The sequence below is a fragment of the Sesamum indicum genome, unplaced genomic scaffold (assembly GCF_000512975.1).
Source record: "Sesamum indicum cultivar Zhongzhi No. 13 unplaced genomic scaffold, S_indicum_v1.0 scaffold00228, whole genome shotgun sequence".
NCBI classification, from domain to species: Eukaryota; Viridiplantae; Streptophyta; class Magnoliopsida; order Lamiales; family Pedaliaceae; genus Sesamum; species Sesamum indicum.
Genome location: NW_011628122.1, coordinates 17629 through 35268, shown reverse-complemented (window position 1 = coordinate 35268; position 17640 = coordinate 17629). Strand labels below are relative to the sequence as shown.

Below are 17640 nucleotides of genomic sequence, written 5' to 3'. Positions count from 1 at the left end.
TCTCCCCCCCCCCCCCCCCCCCCCACCCATTACATGTATACAAACAAGTACCACTATTTTAATGATCTAAAAAAGCTATCACAATTCATTGAATTCCATCTTTTTTCTTATTATTATTCCAAAACCATCTTATTTATTTATTTAATATATACAAATAAAAATAAAAAAGTATATTGTAGCAAAAAATATTACTTACATATATATATATTAATTAAAATAGAAGTCTTAATATTATTTTAAATGAAACTTTTAATCCCAATAATTTAAACTTATTGAAAGTATAATGACTATTTCCACGACTGCCCTAAAAGAAAACTTAATTTACATTTTAGTCCTCCAAGTATGAAGATGATTGCCTTGCATAACGACACTGTCTAATGGGCTGGATTTATAACTACAGCCCGAATTTTTTAAGCCCATAATCATAGTGGAGCATTGTTCGGCTGTATAAGTACTCTAGCCCAAATTTAAAATGGGCTTGGCCCATTATAATTGACAGTCGGACGCAGCCCAAAAGTGGGTCCAGGATGAAAAATAAAGGAGAAATATGTTTATTAGGATGAAAAATAAAGGAGAAATATGGCCGGCAAAATTCAAATCCTTAAGACAAAACCTCCATCCCAACATATATAACACCAATCAAACACTTTAAAAGCTTCCATTTGGATGTTGGGATTGAGTAAACCCAAATCTCTAAAAAAAAAAGAAAGAAATTATATATTTATATGGATATTATTTATTACAAGATATTTTAGTATGCAACAATAAATCCCGTCTTATTTTAATATAATCCTTTATAATAATCAAATTTTTGAAATTGTATATGTCGAGAAAATCAAGTTACACATATGTATGTCTTATTCCAACTTTAATTTTCATCTCCAGTAAATGCGTAAATCTCAAGTGTACGAACAATTCTAAAATATCCATTCATAATTATCTTTACACTCCCTAATTTAAAGTATAGTTACACAAATTATCTTTATCTTTTCAAAATTTATATATACATTTACAAAAAATCGTCGGCATTATTTATACAAATTAAAAAAATTACATATGCATTCCTTAAAAATGTCGATATCGTTAGACAAACTATTCCTATTATGTGATTGTCAGAGACAATTTTTGCAATTACTATGTAAATAGATCATGAATTAAAGACGTAAGCGTAATTATTTATGTGTAGAAGAGAATTACCTAGGAATAATATATAATTAAATAGTTACATTATTATATATATATATATATATATATTAAATACAGGAAGTGGAGCCCAGGTCTGGGGTCTTCCGCGGAACTCGAAATTGTTTTTGTCAAAGACTTGTTCCCAATAATCAACTCAGACAAACATAATTGGAGCAGTGGTTTTTTGCCAGTTTCCAACATTGCAATCTCAATCACAACATCTCTTTGGGAACTCCATCATTTGATTATTTTCATCATTTGCAATTTGCTCTGCCTCCCTTTTATACCATTGGCTGTTTTCTCCATCATTGCTCCCAAACCATATATACCTCAACCTCGGACCGGACCCAATCAGATTTTGAACTTCGATTCAAGATTCTTCAAGAAGGTTAAGAGTCAAACCCCACCACATTCTTCATTCTACACCTTCTCCAATCTTAATCTTCACCTATGTTGTTTAAATTTTTCATCTTTTGTCTGTTTTTATGAAAGCTTCCGTGTTTTTCGCGAGCACAGATTAGTGGCGAAGACTTCAGCAGTGATTTGCGTTTTTCGTACTTGAACTTGTCCTGCATCTAATAGTACTTCCCATTTTTCTGATTTTCAGTTTGGGATTCAAGTTCCGGACAAGGCTGTTTTGAATTTTTATAGTAGTTTCGCATTGAGTCTGAATGATGATTGATTTTTGGATTCCTTTTTTTCATTTTCTATTTTTTTTGTAAAAACAGTGAACATTCTGTATCTTCGTTATAGGGTTGATGAAAATTACTGAAAATTGTGGATTTTTTATTCTTGAAGCAATGGAGGCTTGACAGATACTGTACGTAGAGTGGATTGCGGCTCATCTGCTGCAAAGATTGCGATTAGAATGGGTACGCCTATGCGGAGGTCCACAGTTCCAAAGTAATTCTGCAGCTTAAAGAGTTGTTCTTTTAAGCTGAATTTCGTTGAATTATTGAATTCTTGGATTGTTCCTCAATGATGTTCTAGTTCCATGTGGTTGCAGCAGTTGGCATGTAAGAAGAACAAATGAAACAATGAGGTTAATTATAACGACTTTCGTGGGGATTATATTTGGCTTCCTTTTAGGTGTATCTTTCCCCAAACTTTCATTGTCAAAGGCAGGAGAACTTGACTTTTACTCTTTTTTTGTTTATTTATAGTTACTGTTGCACTTGATCTTGATTTGTCAGTATGATGTTCTGATTTTGTAATAACCTAATAGACTTATCAAGATCATTTTGTTGTATTTCTTGATTCTTTCCAGGTTAATGTATCATCAAACATATTTTCTTCCATTGATCTTACTTATGTTGAAGACAAGCACTCGGGTCTCTCGACCCAAGCTCTGTTAAATATATGGTCTCATCTGAGAGGTCGAAGAGCACGCAAGTCTAATGATACTGAGGTGAGCAACTTTCCTATTTTTTTGGAAGAAGTTGCTTTTGGTATGAGCTATCTCAAGCAATTCTGTTTCAAAAGTATTGAGTCTTAAAAGGATTTATATGATTTTCTCGACCTCAGCAATTTTAGGATCGTCGGGCTGGGGTAACCCAAGCTCGAATTGGTTCTTCACCAGTTATAATAGGGAGACCTTGCTTGACATTATCTCTTATAAGCCAACCTCTTATGAGCTTTCTCAAGACCAATTTAATTTAACTACTTCTAGAGATATCTTCCTATTTACTAGCCTCTGACCTTGGTCTTACTCCGAAAATTTCAAGCATGGGCAGGGTGTGCAGAGAGGCCAACTTCCTGCTGCACTCAAATTTTCTTAATTCTAAGTGATTCTATGCAGATCTGGGTCCCAACCAATCCTCGAGGTGCTGAGAGACTACCACCTGGAATTATTGTACCGGAGACTGACTTTTACACTCGCAGATTGTGGGGTCTTCCTGGTGAGGTGTGTATGCTTTGCCATACTTGCTTATGGTGGTGTTTTCTTTCAATTGCTTGACAATATATAGACCACAAAAGCATGAAGCATTCAGCTTTTTCCTGCCTAACAAAAGTGGCACGTAGAAAGCTCTAGAAGTTTTTCCAGGTTCTTTGGTTTTGCTGTTTCATTAGCTTGATATGAGGGCATTTAGGTTCAGACAGTAGAGGAGGCTGGAATGCTGGGAATTACGTCTGTCAACTTACTCATTTCCAATTGAATTGTGATTCATTTACCACCACTTCTAACAAGAAAGATTGACCAATGTAGGACTTAATTATTAAACCAAGATACCTTTTCACCTTTACTGTCGGCTACGAGCAGAAAAACAACATTGATGCTGCTGTAAAGAAGGTAACTAGAAGTAGTGCTATTTCATCCCTTCTAAACAAGTTATATTTACTTTTTAGTTGCTTGACAAGTTTTACAGTTGACAGAAAACTTCACAATTTTGTTGTTTCACTATGATGGCCGAACGAGTGAATGGGATGAATTTGAGTGGTCAAAACGCGCTATCCATGTGAGTGTGCGGAAGCAGACTAAATGGTAATTGTAAAGCAATTTACTATGTTCTTTCACATCATCTTGTTAATAGTGGTTTGTGACCGATACACGAATTATATTGTGTTCATCTTATTAGGTGGTATGCAAAGCGATTTTTGCACCCAGACATTGTGGCACCCTATGATTATATATTTATCTGGGATGAAGATCTTGGGGTTGAGAATTTTGACCCAGAGGAGTAAGTAGAAACAGCCTATGACCTGCTGCATTTAAGAAGCTGTGCGGATGAAACTGTTTGCTAATGTTATCTTCCTCCATGACAGATATATAAAACTGGTGAAGAAACATGGGTTAGAAATTTCACAGCCTGGTTTATCCCCTGATAGTGGAATGACATGGCAGATGACCAAGAGACGAGAGGACACTGAAGTCCACAAGTATGAAAATCACACTTGTCTAATCTGCATAGGTTCTTTGTTGATATTCACAGCTTAAAATCTTCATTTACTCAAAAGGGACACAGAGGAAAGACCTGGCTGGTGCACCGATCCTCATTTGCCGCCATGTGCAGCGTATGTAGATTACTTGGACATTATCATTAAAGATCTGGTGTTCTTTGTTCAATCATTTCACCAGGTACAAATACTTAACTGATCAAGATGTTTATACAGATTTGTTGAGATCATGGCCCCAGTGTTTTCTCGTGATGCATGGCGCTGTGTCTGGCATATGATTCAGGTAACAGGACTTCGCCTTAATTTTCTATTTCTTGGTGTGTGGAAAGTTGGCCCCTCCCATAAGAGGGTGCCAAGGATGAGGAATAAGGAAAAAGAATGATTTGACAGTGAAATCTGAAATATTACTGTCAATGATACAGAATGATTTGGTCCATGGATGGGGTCTTGACTTTGCTCTTAGGAAATGTGTGGAGGTGAGTTATCACTTCCATAGTACGAAAATCATTTCCTCGCTCACATATACTCTCTTTTTGCTAACTGCATCTTTCTTAAGAGCAGCCTGCTCATGAGAAAATAGGAGTCGTCGATTCGCAATGGATAGTACACCAAACTGTTCCTTCACTTGGGAATCAGGTATCTGTGATATCTCCATCTGAAGGTACTTAGTTTTGTTCTGGGTCCTTCCTAACTGTTAATTCTGTGAACAGGGTGAGGCAGAGAAAGGCAAAGCACCATGGGAAGGGGTATATTCCAATTCCATTCAATTGTTTCACTTGGTTCATGCATTGGAAATCTCTCCTACAACTGCATGAAAATGTGTAAAAGTTTGTTTTTCCCTTTTTGCCTTAGGTACGGGAGAGGTGTAGAAACGAATGGAGTATGTTTCAGGATCGCATGACTGCAGCTGAGAAAGCCTACTTTCAGGCTATGGGAATTGATCCTCCTAACTCCACAGCTCGTTAGGTGGATCCTTATTCCAAAAATGTGTGCCTAAAAGGACCATTCTGATTTTGATAGTATACTGTATGTATCCGATACCAGTGCGCCATTTTGCTGTTACCGGATCAATTCCTACTTGACCTTAAAGTTGCTTTGGCGTGCAAGATTCAAAATCTTGGCCTTGTATTTCTGCTTACTACATGGAATTGGAGCGAGCTAGATTGTTTGATTGCAGTTCTTTGTAGTGTTAAGACTTGAATTGTTCTAAATAGGCAACCTACTTGGATTAGAAAATCAATTCTGGGGTTACAATACAAGGGATGCCCTTAACAACCTATGCCCAGCAAAATAAGTCTCCGTCCTGACAGGAAATTGCTAGAATGCACTGAAAATTTCAAGTGGTATAATTATGTATTAAAAAATGTTACAAATGTAATAAAATATAAAAAAGATTTAATGGTAATATTTCTTTTTTTTTTTGTTTTTTTTGGGAATTAAGTTCTAGCAGAATTGCTTGAATAATTTTATCTTGCATTTGAAGTGGTGGATCCAGAATAACGGGAACTATAAAACAAGAGAATTATATATATCCTTTTGTGATTTCTTCTTCCAACTCCTGAAATTCCCACGCATCATCTGCCGAATACTCTCCTGAAAGCAATGAAGAATGAATTAGAATGATGGAAGAAATCTAGGGAAAAAAGAAATGCACAGGGCGTGCAGGCTTTAAAGGGTCGAAACAGTGAGTGTCAAGTAAGAAGGAAGTGCATTTAGGTGATTATGGATTTCACAAGACATTATAGTTAAGAATTTATATTTATCATTTCTTGTCTAATTAAATAGATAACTCGACCTAAAAAAAATAATAAGCAGTGAGATTAAGAAAATGGTCTTACCAATTGAATCTCTACATAAGGCTGTCAAATGAGCGCAGCTGTAACAGTGGAAACAGGGGGAAAAGGCAGAAAAGAAGACATTATACTCCATTTAGATTCTAATTGTCAATGAATGGCATCTGTTTATTGGTACTGCTGAAGGAGCTTTTCAGAGCAATAGACAAGAAAAAAGATTAGAAAATATGATTTGTATCCTATCCTACCTGCCTAGAGCCTTGCCGAAATCAGCACAAAGGGATCGGACATAGGTTCCTTTCGAGCAAGTCACCCGGAAAACCACATTTTGCCTGCAAATCAAATTGAATGTGTAAACTAATAGAAATAAGTCACTCTACTACCAGGAAGATAAAACACATGCTTCGGACAAGTCCTGGAACAATGGTTGATGTTGAAGCATGTTTATTGGGACAAGCATCTATACATTTAATGCAAGGGAGATACATCAGAGATTGATGTTAGAACCAAACTGTCTTCCAATTGAGATAAGTTTAAAAGGTAACCATTCTAGAATTATACCACATTGGCAGTAAAAACTACAAAACAAAATAAAACCCAATTGTTAACCCCTAGATTCAAGAAAGACAGACGGCATTGCTATGACAAAGTTGTTGACAACCACGTCGAATATGCACATATTAGTACTAATTGTACAAATAAAGTTGTGCAGATTGCAAAGTTGGTGAACAAAAAGTAAAGGTACAACTGATAAGTACAGTGCACCTAGAAGATGCAGAAGATGGAGATGTATGGCATGCCTTATTCAGCATAAATAATAAGTAGTGATAATGCTTATAAAATGTATGAAGCACGAAGAGCAGAAAACCCCACTCACTCTTTAGCTAACTCTCATTGAGCATCAAGCAGGAAATGGAGAACAAATAGAGCATGACCAGAGAAATGTAACTAATTATCTCATAGCTATGACATATGTGAACACAACCACCAGATCTAAATACTAGTATCTTGAGACAACCTGTCATCTAAACTTCGTTCAACATCAAATTGGAAGATTGAGATCCGTCTCGGCGAAAGTTCAATGCTTTCTCCTTTTCTAGCTTTCTCATACATCCTTTCTCCACCAACCTATCACGTGAGAGAAGTCACAAGAGGAATAAAGGAAAGCCTCAAATTTACAGTTCATTCCTCTACCAACAGTTATTTAAATATCTTTGGAAAATGCAGAACATCATCAATAAACTATGTTTTAATATACATCGTTTATAATCCATCACACTAAGTTCATTGTATAACATGTGAGTTTAGCTTCCGAAACAGTGGTTAGTTCCATGAGTATTCTCTTTATGCATGGAGAATAAATCATTTGGTTTTTCACTCTTATGTAGTGAAAAACAACAAGTAATTAAAACCCTTACTAGGTATAACTTTCAGTCCAAATAAGCTCAGAGCTGAAGATTTGCCACAACAATCACCATACGCAGTCAGAAAATGCATTTTATAACAAAAATCATCCTTTGTTCCTCTTTGCCACTCACTTATGCATCATCTTTCTGAGTGCTAGAATGCAGGCTTACATAAGGAGCAGAGTGTATTTTCCAACAAAAGAAAGAAACCAACCACAAGCTATGCTGGCAGATCTTACTTTGATAGCAGAGAACATTGGAGGGACTTGCCATATCTCTCCACAAAAGGATGCAGCAGCTTTCTTTATATCGTCATCCTTGATATGTTCCCAAGGCTCCCTTTGGATGACCTGGAGAACAAAATCCAACAATTTTCAATTATTTAAGTTAGCATGTGAATACAACAGAGAAAAGAATGATGTATTATCGCCATCTTGCCAATGATAAGTTTTGCAAACTAAATACACCACCATATTATTGATTCAAAATTCAGGTATCGACAGCTACTCAATTATACAATATGCTTCTGGAACCAAAGAATTGAATATTACCTTTTGTTTCACATGCCAAAGTTCAGTATTAAGCTAGTTGGCTGATGGATGAGTATCTAGCACCTGCATCTACTTTATACTAAATCCCAATAAAAAAAGAACAATGACTAACTTCTAGTCGGCTGAGTAAGACACAAGGCCAGCATGTTACTTCCTAGTTCATCTTTTCTTTTTCAAGGACAACAAACAACTCAAGATGAAGACCTTGAGAAATATAATAAAGTAGGTACTATTTATATTCAGGAAAATAAACACACCGGTGAATCTGCATCCCAGGTTGAGGTGGCTTCTCCTAAACGGAAGATTCCGCTGTATCCCTTTATCATGCCTTGGTATCTGCAACAAAAAGATATTGAAATATTTGGAGAGAGCCCAAATATAAGTTTTCTGGGAAAAAAAAAAAAAGAAAAAGAAAAACAGGGATAATATCTTCTCTCTTTATACTCAATACAATCTTGGGTTCTATCGGAAAAACAATGGCAACTACAGATCAAATTAGTTCTCCGGCAATAGAGGTTGAGATGCACATCCCAGGTTACCTGTCAACCAGCTTGGTGGCTTTACCAACACATACAATCAATAAACCAGTTGCCATGGGATCAAGAGTTCCAGCATGCCCCACCTGTGGAAGATAAGTTTGTGGGAGTGGGAGGAATATCGTTAACTTCATGGGTGTCCAATGTTGGGGCTAAAGTCAAGACTCACCTTTTTCACTTTAACCAGACGTCGCAGCTTCCCACAAACTGTAAATGAAGTCCAACCTGTTTAAACTGTCTGTTAGCTTAGAACTCTCTCCTTGTTGAAGCAGTTCGGAAACGCTAGCATTAGAAGAAGAGGAAATAGCAAATTTCTGGTGGAAGAGTTTTCATTGCTTCTGCAGTGCAAGTGTTTAAAGGCCTACATAGGACTCAACATCAAAATGTCAACTAGAACACCAGCTACACTCATCTGGAGTAAGGAAAAGCAAATATCTCAAACAGCTTTAGCTTGCAAGTTGGCAACTTATGTGGTCTTCTTATATACTAGCTCTAAAATATTATTCCTATTTTTCTTTTCTTCTTCTTGGTCAGTGTCCGTCTGTATCCTTTATTAGGTACACGTACATAAAATTTTGAATTCTGTATTCCAATCAATCTGATGACGAAATTCTGATTCAAAATTTAACATCAGAACCTCTTTCAGAGAATTCATCAGACCAGAAAATCAGAAACCTCTAGCCTACAATAAAAAATTCTGAACGCATTGCAAATATTACAAAGAAGTTCACCTTTAGGTTTGTTCACTAAAACCACAGTCCCACTGGGACCATCCCATCTCGGCGGAAGCCCTACACTCCTCGTCGAAAGAAACGGCTCCACAGCAGCGACATCTCCACCATTTTCATTGGGGAATTTCTTCAAACACTTGAAGAAGTCCTCCACTTTCTTCTCCGTAACATGGTCAACTTTCACATCCTTCCCTTCCTTGGGGCCCTCCTCAAAAAACACCAATCCTTTATCATCCTCACCCGTCACTCCCACAGCTTCATTTCCATTTTCCTTCTTCCCCTTGTTGGCATTCGGTTTCCCCGGATCGAGAAACGCCTTATCAAAACACTGATCGGGAAAATACTTCTTCTCCAATTGATAAACCATCTTGTAGTGCTTGTCTTTCTCCCACGGGTAAGCGAAAGCGTCGTAGAAGTACAATTCTTCTTCTCTCTTATGCAGAGTGCGTAGGTCCACCACCTCCTGCTTCAACTCGATAAAATCACCGTCGTTCCCCCGACGACTACTTTCTTCGTCGGACTCCGATTCCCCGTACATTCTTTTCCTCCTTTTGTTATAATACTTTCTCTTAGCCTTGTCCATGACGGGTTGTCCGTTATTATGATCAGCATCTTGGGTGGATAGCTTCTTATCGACCCATGCATGGAAACCCGTATCCTGATCAGATCCTGAATGTTGTTGGGATTGGGGGTTAGGGAGGGCGCGGGGGGCAGGAGGGGAGTTGGCGGGACGAGAGATAATCATTTCATATTGGAGGGGATAGGGAGTGGATAAGAATCTGGGGTAAGTGAGTTGAAGAGAAGGAGAGTGAAGGGAGAGGAGGCGGAAGGGGGGAGAAGCATGAGAAAAGCAGTGGGAGCGGCGGAGGAGGAGATGGAGGTGCAATGGTCTGGCCATTGGCGCAAAGAGGATTTGGAATGAGGATGTTGCTGATTCTGATTTAACAATAGTTATGAGGAATATGCATTCATACATAACGAATCTGGGCTTCATTTTGTGTTACGAAGCCCAATAAAAGATATAGTGAGGTGAGACACCCAATTAACATACCAACCACAACATAACATCTCTATACTACTCTTTCTAATCTCTGCATTTTAAAGAAAAATTGAGTGTGTTGTAAAGTATGAATAAGAATAGGAATAAAGGGGGAATAGCAACAATGTTCGTTTGTCCAAAAGAGAATATGGGTTGGGGATCATTGTTGTCCTCTCACTAACTCTACCACATATATGTCTTCCTTTCCACTGACTTCATTCATTCAAAAATTATATATATAGCAAACTTAAATTAATAAAAACTATGTAATTAATAATAAGAATAATAGATGGATATTCTTTGAGCCCCGGTACACGCCCACATTTTCTGGGCTTCTTTTTCTAGACATTTTTTCTTTTTCAGAATGAATGGAAAGAAACACAAGTTAAGTGGAACAAAAACCAAAAAAAGGTTGCGTAAAGATGGTGGGCTTTTTGTGGTGCGAATCCATCTTTCATCATTCCCCCATATCCACAACCTCTATTCATTTCTTTTTTGTTGCAAAATTCCTTTCAAGATACTTGCATGCTGCTCACAAATTACATCTACCAGTTCTTTTCTTTCAAGGTGGGAAAATGGTCATACGAGGTTAAATTACGTTTTTGACCTCTTCATCCTACCAACATTTGCATTTTAGTCCAATACAATTGATTGGCTCTCAACCCCAAAACACTAAATCTTTAAAGAATTGCGACTTTATTATTATTATCCAAAAGTGAATAACATCTCACGCGCAGTCTAATAATATAAGTAGAAGACAATGTTGGGATGGCACTCCGCCGCAGCACTATAAATTTATTCTCCTTCTTCACAATCATTATTATTTATTCAATTCCTTTCCTATAGTCCAGTAAATTATAATAGTTTTTTTTTTAAATTTTATTATAATTATAAATATTTTTTAATTATCATTCAATTAACAAATATCTTTAAATGAAATGTCACGATAAAGTATTTAATATTAATTTTAAAAATTATTTATAATTTTTTTATAAGAGTCCATTGTGATCTTTTTATAATAATAAATAATATATTTTATGGTGTAGTCTCTGGATAATATGTAGTTACTTTTTACCCTCCCATTTTCTCTCTCCCCCTCTCGGGGAATAAATTTATGAGGGAGAAAGACAAGGACAAGAAGAAGAGGAAGAGGGAGAAGGTGAAGGAGAGGGGAAAAACCCACCAAGACGCTCTAATCAGCTGTGTAATTTGGTGAGAATAATACAAAAAGGGGAAGGGTGGTGGAATGTAGAACCAACCCTTTGCGCAGGAAACTTGCCTGGTTTTAGGAACAACTCCATTTACCCTGTTTTTCTCTCCAAATTTCTCTTGTCTTTCTCTTTTGGAGAGGACTCTTTTTCTGTACCAGGGTGTTTCCAATATAAAATTCCTCTCTGCCCCTCTGTTTATATATGTCATCAGGTTTTTAATGCGTATGTATCTCGGAGGGGGAAAGAGGAATAAGTAGACAAAGGGTATAAACCCTTTTGAGAGCTTTTAGTCATTTTTAGAGGGAGAATTGAGAATTGTCTAAGGATACAAAGAGAAAAGAAGGTGCTTTGTGGGAGAAGGAGAAGTTGGGTCCTCATGATATCTGATGGGTATTATACTTCCAAGAAGAGTGATGATATATGTGAAGACGTTTGTGGCCAGGTATGCATGCCTCACTCTCTGTTTTTTTTTTTTTTTTTCTTTAAGAGGTGATGGAGATTAGTGTGTCATTCTTTCCTATAATTGGTTGAAAGACGGAAACTTTGGGCTGTTCTGGGTTTTTCACGGCATGGTATGTGATTCATGTTATGCACTTGTTTGAAGTGCGTTTCTTGTCTCGTTTCCAGATTTTGGTGCCCTTTAGAAGTTTCCGCATTTTCCTACACAACAAAGGTCGAAACTAATTGTAAAAGCAAGTCATCAACAAGTGTAGAATATTTTAATTATGGGGGCTTTTCTTCTTGCTGTTTTCTTGTAGTATTTTATTTGAAGGGATTTAGTTTCGTCTTGGAAGTTGGAACTCTGTAGTGGGGGGGGGGGGGTTTTTTCAGGGTTTAGCTTTTCCGAGGACCATCTTGTGTCCTTGTGAAGTTTGTAGGTGGAGTTGGTGACTCGAAGTTATGTTTCTTTCCTAGTTTGTTGTGTTCATGACATTTGTTTCTGGAAGTACATTGGTGCTGTGAGGAAATCTCAAACATTTGATAGTTTTAGATACCTTTAGAATAAGCAAAGTGTTGTGTTTCCCCTTTACAGTGTGCGTGGGGGAATGATCTGGTGTTTTTTATGCTACTATGATCTGGTTGTCTTAGGATATACTTGTTTTCCTATGCAGCAGGCTTCCCCAACGTTCTTGAGCATGTCAAGACTCCGGTGTTTCCTCCTGGAACTAGATTTCAAGGCCATTGTCTTTCTGTTCCTCATTGTCCCAACTTTCATAGTTAGCATATATTTTCACGGGCAGAAGATTTCCTACTTCCTTCGACCACTATGGCAATCGCCACCAAAGCCTTTTATCTCCATAACCCATTATTATCATGAAAATGTTTCAATGGAGACACTCTGCAAGCTCCACGGTTGGGGGATTCGCGAGTACCCTAGACGTGTCTATGATGCTGTCTTATTCAGTAACGAAGTCGACATGCTCATGATCAGATGGAAAGAGCTGTACCCTTACATCACACAGTTTGTTCTGCTCGAATCAAATTCCACATTCACTGCTTTGCCTAAACCCCTCAACTTTGCCATAAATCGGGATAAGTTCGAATTTGTTGAGCCTCGATTGACCTATGGAAAAGTTGGGGGAAGATTCAGGAGAGGCGAAAACCCATTCATCGAGGAAGCATACCAGAGACTTGCACTTGACCAGCTTCTTAGAATTGCAGGCATAGAAGACGATGATATGCTGATAATGTCTGATGTTGATGAGATTCCGAGCAGGCATACTGTTGACCTACTAAGATGGTGCGATGATATTCCTCCCATTCTTCACCTTCAGCTGAGGAACTATTTGTACTCATTCGAGTTTCAATATGATCACCTCAGTTGGAGAGCTTCAGTGCACAGGTACCGGAGTGGGACAACTAGGTATGCCCATTACCGGCAAACTGACTACCTCCTTTCAGATTCGGGCTGGCATTGTAGCTTTTGCTTCCGCTATATCAGTGATTTTATATTCAAGATGAAAGCCTACAGCCACAACGATCGGGTGAGGTTTTCGCATTTCCTGAGCCCCAAAAGGATTCAAGATCTAATCTGCAAAGGGGCTGATTTGTACGATATGCTGCCTGAGGAGTATACATTCAGGGATATCATCGGGAAAATGGGTCCTATCCCTCATTCATATTCGGCAGTTCATCTTCCCTCATATTTATTGGAAAATGCAAACGACTACAAGTACCTTCTGCCTGGGAATTGCATAAGAGAACATGGCTGAGAATCGAGGATGGAAACTGGCACATTTTCTTTACACCGGACATGAAGATTATATGATGCACCAAGGAGGAGAACAGGTAAACCCGTGTAAATCAATCTAGACAAGAAAGCTAGAAAGGTGTTGGGAATCAAATCTAGACTGGAGAGCTAGAAAGATGTTGGGAATGAGTTAAACTCGTGTTTGCCAGCTCCTACGATTTCACGAGCTGTACAAGAGGAGAAGTTGATTTGCAGACTTCTTCATTCTGGATTTTCTTTTATTCTTTTTCACTTTTACTCTTCATCTGAGACTAATTTATTAGTGTATCCTTGATTTCTAACATGACCCTGTCAGGACCATTAGAGATGCTAACAGTAATCCAATTTTAGATAATATCTTTTGTTTCTTCGATCGCATCATGCTTGGTGACTTTTATTAGATAAGGTTTATTATCCTCTCAATGGTTTTTTGCGACTGTCCAATCTGCCGTGGTGAAAACTGTTCCTGATCGTATGCATATCGAAAGATTATTTGCATGTTGGCTGGCCACAACATTAATACCCTTCTGTCACAAGATTTTTGTGCGTTGACAAAAGCCACTACATTAAACAAATTTTCTGCAGATGGTTCGCCAGAAAACGTATTTTCCTTCAGGGTGTTCCTATCGGGCAAAGGGTATTTTTGCTGGTTTGCATTTTTCAACAATTGGCAGAATCTAGCAAAGTAGAGGAGAACGCAAAGAGATGTTTGAAGCATGTTTTGATATGTTCTGACAAACTTCGTTTTAATATGACGAAATACTTGTTTTTCGAAAATAGTTAAAAGCTCTATTGTATTTTTAAAATAAATAAACAATCTTCCATAATGTCAAAAACACTGTGCGAACCTCCCTGAAAGTGGAGCGCACTTGAGGGCGGGCATGCCCCTCTTTTTTTTTTTTTTTTTTTTTAAGATTTTGGTCCTTTTCTGGCGGTTAATTTATAAAAATGCCCTTATATTGTGTCTAGGATGACGGCGTTTAAAAATAGAAAACGGAGCCAAATTTCAGAAGATAATGTTATAAGGGAGTTCACCAACATCTTGAGAACACTCGCAATCAAATATATCGACATAATATGTTTTATGGAATTTATGGACTTAACCAAAAAACCCTCTAGAACTTACTGCTCAGAGTCTCAATTGACAAAATCACAATGGCATGCATACTTGAAATCATGATATACAGTGCAGTATAAATAAATTGACAAAATAATGAGTGGAGAATATCTGAACTATAACACTGTGTTTGAATTAATTATTGTCCAGAGGCATCAGTAACAGGTACCTTGATATGGCTACAATCTTTCAGCCACAGGGATGCCTCTCTAACATGCCAAGTGCGTTTGGAGGGAATCTTGGAGATGGCAAACTTGTCCGTATTTTCTAACATTTTGTGCACACAGATTTTCTGCTTTGCAGGAAGCCTAAGATGGACTGATAACAGTACAATATATGTCCCCTTCAGAAAGGGAATTCGCCAATGCCCTTGAATGTGAGCTTCAGCTATTCGTGTCACACAAAATTGAGAAGTCTCGTTTTCTCTTTTGTCTGTCAGAAGTTGGACCTCCAAGCAGTTGGTGATTTTCTCCAGATATATTCTCTCGCAACTGCAGATGAGACTAGTTTAGACTGTATGTTGATATTTAAGCCAGAGCATAGTCTATAAACTGAACTAGCTCCAATTTTTTTCCAACATCCCGAGATTTTCATCCTTTCAGAATTTTCAACATTTTTCAGTATTTTCTTTCTTATCTTCTGCCTTCACCATTGCTGCTGTGATTATCACATTCTTCTCCTGATGTGGCATCTGATTCCTCTGGTTCACTGAACAAGTCATCGTACGTAGAATTCCTCTCAAACTCCACTGCAGTACCTCTATTTGAACCTCTCTTGGAATTACTTCTCTTCTGTCCCTGCAATTGCTCATAGTCCTCGTCATCAGTACTGCTCCTGTAATTGTAAATTGAACCCCTAAAATCTCTCATGTTTTGTCCTTCCCCCTCTGATTCTGAAGCTACATCTTCCAGGTCACTCAATACATCTTTTGAAACGGTATTATTTCTCTTCCTACTGTTGAAGTCAATTTCATTTCCCTTGAAACCGTTGCTGTTGGGTCTACCATTTTTATGATGCTGCCACCTCTCCCGTTTACTTGCAGCAAATTTACCAACAACTTCCTCAGAGTCATCACCATCACTCCCATGATCCACTTCTTCAATATCATTGGAGTCCCATTCATCATCCAGGTCAGAAACAATTCCATCTCCGCCATCGCTGTCAGCAACTGTCCTCCCATGCATCTGTTTCCAGTTTCTCATCCTTCCCCTATTTTCATCATCTGAATCCTCACTTCTAATCCCTTCAGATCTTCGGTATCTGCCACCAAAATCTTCTCTATTCCAATATCTAATACGGCCAAGTTCTTCTTTTTCTGCTGCTTCCTCTGCAGCCCATTCTTTATCAGCAGCATCTTCTATCTCAGCAATGAAGCGATCAAGCTCCTCCTGGTCACTGTCATCTCCAGCATCTGGAGGATGTCTAAGGCCCTCAGATTCCACTTGTGTTGTTTTGTCCTCCCGAAAGACATAGGGACTTCCTTCTCTCTTGTCAATAGCATTGAAAAATGTGGAGGCCACTCTCTGGATGCTCGCCATGGCAACTGGATCATCAGGATTTATCCCCTTCCTGCGGAGCTCTTGTTCTGTTTTCTTTATGTTAAGTTTCTGGGATTCAAGAGCTTGTTCAAATCGAGCCTTGAATAGTGCCTGCATTTTAAAGACAGCAATGATTGTGGTTGAACATTTAATTAACAGGAAATTACACAAGGTTGCAGAAGAGTTGAATTAGGCCTCTAGCATGGCCACGTTAATATTCACTCCCCTCTTAGGTAAGAATTATGCTGGGCAAGTTAAGACTCAACAGTTATACAACAATTGTGCAAAACAAACAGAGGAGGGAAGATCATACACAACCTTCCTTTTGGTAAGGGTGTTGATAGGTATCAAATTCTTTGGTTGGCGATAATTTCTGCCACGGAACATGATAATAGTTTTCACATTGTGTACGTTGACCACAATTCCACCACTCAACCTCGCCAACATTGTTGCCATCTCCTTAATTTTTTCCTTGGGGAAATTATCACAACAAACTTGCACTGTTTCATGGAACTTCCAATGAAGGTGCATGTTTTGAACAACCCCTCCAAAGACTCCACGAACACCAACAGGAACATAGTTTTTATTCCTGAAGCCAATCTTCTTGTATGCCTGTAACTGCTCTGGAGTCAACAGCTCTGGGTCATGACGAGGAGGCGGAAGCTCTGGCAACTCATACTTTTTCAGCTTCTGAAGAAGCAAAGCAACCTTTTTCTTTGCCTGCACTAGTCAACAGAAGCAAAAGTTCAAAATATTTATTATTAAGGTGGTGAAAATGTAGTAACATAACAAGAACGAGTGGAAACGAGAGCATTTAACATTCCCAAATATTAAAACAATCAGCAATATATATTTGTGAACCAGAGAAAAATTCATGGGAAGGCAAAGAGTACAACCAAAAGGGGAAACGACTAAAATTTCAACAGAAGGGGAGCAAACTATCACTGCAATGGGTAATGAAGTAAGACATTGAATCGAAGAAATTAAGGGATAATATTTAGACAAACAATTGCAAGCAACAAAAATCCCAATAACTAGTAAAATTAGCAGCATACTCTTCTGAGATTGTAGATTAGGCGTTCTTCATCAGTCATCAATTTCTTCCTCAACTTTTTAGCCCTTCGAATTTCCCTTAGGGTTTTGCCGGACTCCCTCTGCATCCGCTTCTCCACTTTACTTCTCATGCTCTTCGCCGAAAAACCCCGAGCTCCATTAGAAGCACTCCACATTTTTGCTGAAGGAACATCAGGACTGGGCAAACTCATATTGCTAATGCCAGAAATCAATTCCGCGTGATTGCTGATTCTTGCAGGCATCGCATTCCTGAACAATAAATTAGTTGCAATTGCGGTGCACACCCACTATTCTTCCAAAAAAAGGTGCAAAACAAATGGAAAAACTTAGCTAT

At 38.1% G+C, this 17640-nt stretch overlaps 4 protein-coding genes across 13 annotated transcripts; 2 read left to right on the top strand and 2 right to left on the bottom strand.

Moving 5' to 3' along the window:
- The first annotated feature begins 1325 nt into the window (after positions 1-1325).
- LOC105179859 lies at positions 1326-5256 on the top strand. 8 transcript variants are annotated; one of them, XM_020691463.1, is made up of 15 exons: positions 1326-1573; positions 1984-2057; positions 2195-2306; positions 2453-2593; positions 2984-3088; positions 3392-3475; positions 3552-3667; positions 3762-3863; positions 3949-4062; positions 4141-4197; positions 4297-4363; positions 4503-4556; positions 4642-4716; positions 4791-4826; positions 4933-5256. In XM_020691463.1, exons 3-15 carry the CDS (start codon positions 2223-2225, stop codon positions 5044-5046), a joined length of 1149 nt encoding a protein of 382 aa, XP_020547122.1. In that variant the 5' UTR covers positions 1326-1573; positions 1984-2057; positions 2195-2222; the 3' UTR covers positions 5047-5256. The 8 variants fall into 8 exon arrangements, with proteins under 8 accessions (XP_020547122.1, XP_011101801.1, XP_011101800.1 ...); XM_011103499.2 differs by having other exon boundaries at positions 2192-2306; XM_011103498.2 differs by having other exon boundaries at positions 1984-2088.
- A 25-nt stretch (positions 5257-5281) lies between these two features.
- LOC105179858 lies at positions 5282-10124 on the bottom strand. The gene is made up of 9 exons (XM_011103497.2): positions 9098-10124; positions 8536-8591; positions 8370-8452; positions 8088-8166; positions 7519-7629; positions 6892-7001; positions 6122-6205; positions 5919-5956; positions 5282-5673 (listed from the first exon to the last, which is right to left on the bottom strand). Exons 1-9 carry the CDS (start codon positions 10089-10091, stop codon positions 5603-5605), a joined length of 1626 nt encoding a protein of 541 aa, XP_011101799.1. The 5' UTR covers positions 10092-10124; the 3' UTR covers positions 5282-5602.
- Positions 10125-11202: 1078 nt separating this feature from the next.
- On the top strand, positions 11203-13953 carry LOC105179857. Of its 2 annotated transcripts, none has more exons than XM_011103496.2 (2): positions 11203-11789; positions 12463-13953. In XM_011103496.2, the coding sequence occupies exons 1-2, from the start codon at positions 11724-11726 to the stop codon at positions 13558-13560; spliced, it is 1164 nt and encodes a 387-aa protein (XP_011101798.1). In that variant the 5' UTR covers positions 11203-11723; the 3' UTR covers positions 13561-13953. The 2 variants fall into 2 exon arrangements, with proteins under 2 accessions (XP_011101798.1, XP_011101797.1); XM_011103495.2 differs by having other exon boundaries at positions 11204-11789; positions 12460-13953.
- Positions 13954-15272: 1319 nt separating this feature from the next.
- LOC105179856 (uncharacterized CRM domain-containing protein At3g25440, chloroplastic) lies at positions 15273-17629 on the bottom strand. Of its 2 annotated transcripts, none has more exons than XM_011103493.2 (3): positions 17288-17629; positions 16551-16952; positions 15273-16343 (listed from the first exon to the last, which is right to left on the bottom strand). In XM_011103493.2, the coding sequence occupies exons 1-3, from the start codon at positions 17546-17548 to the stop codon at positions 15327-15329; spliced, it is 1680 nt and encodes a 559-aa protein (XP_011101795.1). In that variant the 5' UTR covers positions 17549-17629; the 3' UTR covers positions 15273-15326. The 2 variants fall into 2 exon arrangements, with proteins under 2 accessions (XP_011101795.1, XP_011101796.1); XM_011103494.2 differs by having other exon boundaries at positions 16551-16957; positions 17288-17429.
- Between the last annotated feature and the right edge of the window lie 11 nt (positions 17630-17640).

Coding starts and splice junctions, on each gene's coding strand:
- LOC105179859 (XM_020691460.1), top strand. CDS start 2,054: ATGGGTACGCCTATGCGGAGGTCCACAGTTCCAAA. Junction 3,089..3,391: donor TGTGGGGTCTTCCTGGTGAG/GTGTGTATGCTT, acceptor TGACCAATGTAG/GACTTAATTATTAAACCAAG. Junction 4,063..4,140: donor GAGGACACTGAAGTCCACAA/GTATGAAAATCA, acceptor TTTACTCAAAAG/GGACACAGAGGAAAGACCTG.
- LOC105179858 (XM_011103497.2), bottom strand. CDS start 10,091: ATGAAGCCCAGATTCGTTATGTATGAATGCATATTCCTCATAACTATT. Junction 8,167..8,369: donor GCCACCAAGCTGGTTGACAG/GTAACCTGGGAT, acceptor TTTTTGTTGCAG/ATACCAAGGCATGATAAAGG. Junction 6,206..6,891: donor GAACGAAGTTTAGATGACAG/GTTGTCTCAAGA, acceptor TTTGATTTGCAG/GCAAAATGTGGTTTTCCGGG.
- LOC105179857 (XM_011103495.2), top strand. CDS start 11,724: ATGATATCTGATGGGTATTATACTTCCAAGAAGAGTGATGATATATGT. Junction 11,790..12,459: donor GTGAAGACGTTTGTGGCCAG/GTATGCATGCCT, acceptor TTTCCTATGCAG/CAGGCTTCCCCAACGTTCTT.
- LOC105179856 (XM_011103493.2), bottom strand. CDS start 17,548: ATGCCTGCAAGAATCAGCAATCACGCGGAATTGATTTCTGGCATTAGC. Junction 16,953..17,287: donor TAATCTACAATCTCAGAAGA/GTATGCTGCTAA, acceptor TGACTAGTGCAG/GCAAAGAAAAAGGTTGCTTT. Junction 16,344..16,550: donor ACACCCTTACCAAAAGGAAG/GTTGTGTATGAT, acceptor TTTAAAATGCAG/GCACTATTCAAGGCTCGATT.